The 4,959-nt window shown below is 47.4% G+C and overlaps 1 protein-coding gene across 4 annotated transcripts in view; it reads left to right on the top strand.

Annotated features, from left to right (window-relative positions):
• Window positions 1-4,959, top strand: part of lrrc75bb (leucine rich repeat containing 75Bb) — a 47,980-nt gene that overhangs the window by 9,789 nt on the left and 33,232 nt on the right. For all 4 annotated transcript variants that reach the window (XM_042058362.1, XM_042058363.1, XM_042058361.1 and 1 more), the window contains exon 2: window positions 2,951-3,079. In XM_042058362.1, coding sequence (XP_041914296.1) covers window positions 2,951-3,079 — 129 coding nt within the window. The remainder of the gene's footprint in view (window positions 1-2,950; window positions 3,080-4,959) is intronic.

The raw sequence follows: 4,959 nt of genomic DNA, 5'->3' as shown, positions 1-4,959 counted from the left end.
TCTCTCTCTCTTCCTCTCTCTCTCTCTCTCTCTCTCTCTCTCCTTTCTCTGTCTTTCTCTTTCCCTCCCATTCATCTAATTAAATGGGTGCTTTCTAAAGGATTATGACTTTGTCATTTCACATCCATCAAACGGATAGGAGAGGACCAAATCCTAAAATAAGCGCGCGTCCTCGTGGTTATGCCCCTGGCTTCAGATATTGGTGGGGCTGTACAGAGATACGTGCATTGTGTGTCAGGGAGAATGTGCCATATGGGCGGGTAAACAACGGGTTTTAAGGGTTGTGGGTTTGATTGTGATTTTTCTTGTTTGCCTCACTAAGGGTATTTATCTAGACAGTCTGCATCTGAAGAGGATACTAGCAGTATGAATCTGTGTATCTGTGTGTGTGCGGGTGTGTGTGTGTGGTGTGTGTGTTTGACTGCGTGTCTGGGGTGTGTGTGTGTGTTTGTGTGTGTGTGTGTGTCTGACTGCGTGTCCGGGGTGTGTGTGGTGTGTGTGTGTGTGTGTGTGTGTGTGTGTGCGTGGCACTCCGACAGGAGTCAACAAAACAGTATGAGTGAGATTAATGGCGGTAGCTGAAAAGGTTATGTAATCCGCCACTGGCCTCCCGCGTGTGTGTGGTAACGGTTTGGCGGTAACGGCTGCTGGCTTGCACACTAGCACGCTGGCACGCTGGCACGCTGCCTGGCCTGTGATGGATGCTCGGGTCGGGCCCGGAGGAGGAGACAGAAAGGCCAGCCGTGCCAAGGTGTCGGGGAATTCCGGAGCGCTGGCATCATAAATCAGGCCCACATGCCCCTTGGCCCCCGTTCGCCCGCCAACCCGCAGAAAGTGCTGATGGGAGTTTTCTCGTGGAGGCAGATATTAACTAGATCCAGGCTAGGTTGATCTAGATTCGGGCTAGTTCCAGGCTATGTCCAAGCTAGATCCAGGCTAGTTCTAGATTAGATCCAAGTTAGATTGTGTCCAAATCCAGGTTACATCCAGGCTAGATCTAAACCAGTCTCTGCTTCTCTCTAAAGGGCCGTTCACACTAACAACATGATAACGATAATGGCAAAAAAGTATCACTCTAGCTAATATGAGCGACAACGTCCAGACTATAAACTGTAATGATAAGGGCATGAAGAATGTTACTGTCTGGGTCACTTTCAGTTATAGGTTCTTGTTCAGTTCACTTGTTCAATTCAGTGCTTGGTGTGAACGGCCCTTAATCCAGATCGGCCCATATGAGAGCCAGACGTCAACCCGATGGTCCAGAGTGAGTGCTGTTCTCTGGGTCGGCCCCGTGCCAGCCTCTCCCCCATAAAGCTGTGAGCTGTCTGCAATAACAGCAACAGCAGCAGCAGCAGCAGCTATGTACTGTAGGCCTGGCTGGACCTGAAAGAGAAACGAAAAGGCAAAAACAATGTGGAAGATCTGGGCTTTCCCCATCGCCTGCCACGGAGCCTTTCCTGCTCTCCCCCCCGCACAATCCGTCCTGTTTCTGACAGTAAGCCCCGGCTTTCATGCTGCTTTCACTGACTGTCAGCGTGTCTGTTCCCAGACCAACCACACGTTTGTGTGTATGGGTACATTTGTGTGTGTGTGTGTGTGTTTTTGTGTGGCACTGTGTGTGTGCGCACATGCGCGTTTGTGTGTCTGTGTGTTTGTGTGTGTATGTGTGTGTGTGTGTGTGTGTGTGTGTGTGTGTGTGTGTGTGTGTGCGTGCGTGCGCATGTGTGTATGTGTATGTGAGTGTGTGTGTTTAAAGCCGTTTGAAGTGTCTGCCAGCGTTATGTCTGCACCGCGGGTGGATGCTGATCCAGGCTGCTGCTTCTCCACTCGCCCCCTGACAGCGCTTCACTTGCACGTGCGTGTGTGTGTGTGTGTGTGTGTGTGTGTGTGTGTGTGTGTGTGTGCACTTCACCTGCAGCTACGGCGCTCCGCAGTGTCACTACAAAAAGCTCCAGCCGGCCCATCATACAGCAAACTACATCCTCTTGGGATCTCTCACTCTCCCCCTCTTTCTCTCTCACTTTCTCTCTCTTTCTTTCTCTCTCTCTCAAAATTCAAAATTCAATAGTTGCTTTATTGGCATGACAAATGAATACTTGTATTGCCATAGCAATTGGTACATGTTAAAGGTAAGGCATAACAGCAATAATTACAGAGACAAAACATATTTTATATTACATATATTATACATATATTTTAAACTGATACATTTGTATAAACATATTACTTCACTGAGATTTGTGAACAATAGTACTTAGTTTTACATCGTTCATTGAATAGTATTACTCTCTCTCTCTCTCTCTCTCTCTCTCTCTCTCTCTCTCTCTCTCTCTCTATCTCCGTCTCTCTCTATGTCCTTCTCTCTCTCTCTCTCTCAATCATTCTTAATCTCTCTCTCTCACTCTCTTTCTCTATCTCCCTCTCTCTTTCTCTTGATTGTTCTTAATCTCTCTCCCTCTCTCTAAAAAAGAAAACAGAAAAAAAAAACAGAAGAAAAGATAGACCGGATTCAGGAGCAGCGGAGTTCAGAGATCTTAGCCGCTAAGCCCGGCTAATAAGCTGCCCGGCTAATAAGCTGCCCACATACGGATCCGATGGTGTGCTGGACTGCGCTGCAGTACTGACAAGCCGAGTGCGAGCGTGAGCGCTGTCTCTGGGAATGGGAACTAAGCCGTTTCTCTCTCTGTCTCAGTTTGGTAATCGCCCTCATTAACGCTGGTGGTACACATGCCCTCTTGCGTGCATGATGTCCAAGTGCCCATGTAGGCACACAGAGCCCGTGAGGTCCACATGGGAAGGCTGTGACTAGTGTGGGCTGATTAAAGTGTCAGTCTGCTGCAGGGGGACAATATTTCATGTGTGGAATCTCACTGTGGAACACTGCCCTTCTCATTCATTCTCTCTCTCTCTGTGTTTCTGTCTCCCTCTCCCTCTCTGTCTGTCTCTCTAGGATTTGGGACTGGAGGGTACGTCTCTCAATGACATTTTGTATAAGAACGCTGCCTTCCTTAACCTGGTGGATCCCATTTCCCATGAGCTCCTGCTGAGCTTGGCCCGGGACATGCAGTGTCCAAAAAGGGTAAGTGCGCTAATGCTACTAATAATATTTCATCTCTGGCTAACCCAACCAGATGTTCCAGCTCTCCCATCTGCCAAATACAGTAGAGCACACTGCCAGAACTGCAGCAGTCTTGCTTCTTGAATTTCCCCTGGGGATCAATAAAGTATCTATCTATCTATCTATCTATCTTGTCTCCCACTTCCCTCTCTAACCTTGACGAACATAGGCCAAACATAGGCCAAACTGACACACTTTTTTCACCTCTAAGAAGTGAGTGTTGAAAAACGCACGGTGGAAATTGATTATGTACATGTTGTTGCTGTGATGCATTGTACTTAGCTAAATAGCTAGCTTCCTAATTTTGCTTAGACAGATAGCCAAGCAACTACCCATTGTTGAAAAAAATGTGACCTCAAAAGGTGAAGTATTTTTGACTTTGAGCGTTTTTACTTTGACTTTGAGCGCTTTTAGAAGCCTCACGATTATATGAGTGAGGTGGTAGCAGAAAAAATGCGGGGCTCCTAAAAACGTGAGAAGGTGCTCAAAGTTAACGACCGTGTCGCAACCGTCAAATCAGCAATTGAAATTTGAGCGCCCAGGGGTGGAAAAAGCATGTCAGTGTGAATGTCTCCTTCCAGTGAGGAGCACAGTATTGAGAGGGTGGTGCCATCTCTGACTCCTTCTAGTGGGGAGCACAGTATTGAGAGGATGGTGCCATCTCTGACAGAGTGAGGGCACACATGTATGGTCATGCTGGGCTGTTACGGTAACTGAAGCTGCAGTCCAGTAGGATTCCCTTAGCAGGGTGAAATACGAGGAGGGCCTGAGGCCTCTAAGGTACATGACTCAGCACTAGCGCCTCCTGAGGTAACTTTAGTTTGTTCAGCACTAGCGCCTCCTGAGGTAACTCTGGTTGGTTCAGCACTGGCTCTTCTTGAGATAACGTTAGTTGGTTCAGCGTTGGTTCATCCTGAGGTAACGTTATTTGATTCAGCGCTGGCTGGACAGCCAAGCTGTTTGCTGTGACAGCACTTGTTTACATTTGGTTTCCATTTCTGATCAGATCATCTTGTGGTGATCTGATCCCAAATGGACAGCTGAGACACATCATTATTTACCCATCTATCCATGGGTGCACAGCTGTTAAAAACCATGTGGATTCAGATTTTGTTTCTGCCTACATCGCATCCATCAGAACTTTGATTGTCAGGGATACATCAGGATGCATTAGCATTTACACTACAACTGCTACCACAAAGCGTCCCTGCCTGGCTCCCTGCCTGGCTGCTTGTTGCTCGGAATATCTTCGTGACATGTCCGCAAAGCCAGTGAGTAAATGGATTTTTGGGGCAAGCGGCAGACTCATCAGACAGCGATACAGATGACCTTTCCTTTCCCTTAGAACAGGAAACAGCCAAGCTTGCCTTTATCATCCTCGGCGCATTCATAACAACCGACTAATTAATCAGGTATGCTTACGGGAGCGGCCCCGGCCATCACACAATAACACCAGCTTCAAACGGATGGCATTTCCAGGGGTTATTGTTGCCCATTAAGGCTTTGTGTGGAAGATGTATAGGGATTACCTTCAAGGATTTCACAGTATCAAGTCCCCATTTTGGCCCACATAGGGGAGAACTGGAAAGTGTTAGGGGGGGCTTATGCTGCTGCTGCTGGGGGAAAGCCTGGTTCAGTGTTTCCCAGAGAACTGAATTCCATTTGTGGTGGTTGGTTTGCAGAATTAAATTGAATGGAACAGTTTTTAACCAGTTAGCACAGCTTGGCTATGATGCTAACCAGATTTAAGCACAATTTAGTACAACCTGGAAAATCATTGTGTGGTGGTCAATGTTGATATTGTGGTGGGCCGCCACAAATAAGTCAATGTATGGGAAACA

Source organism: Alosa sapidissima, chromosome 13 (assembly GCF_018492685.1).
Source record: "Alosa sapidissima isolate fAloSap1 chromosome 13, fAloSap1.pri, whole genome shotgun sequence".
Lineage (NCBI taxonomy): Eukaryota > Metazoa > Chordata > Actinopteri > Clupeiformes > Clupeidae > Alosa > Alosa sapidissima.
This window is presented reverse-complemented; position numbering and strand designations above follow the sequence as displayed.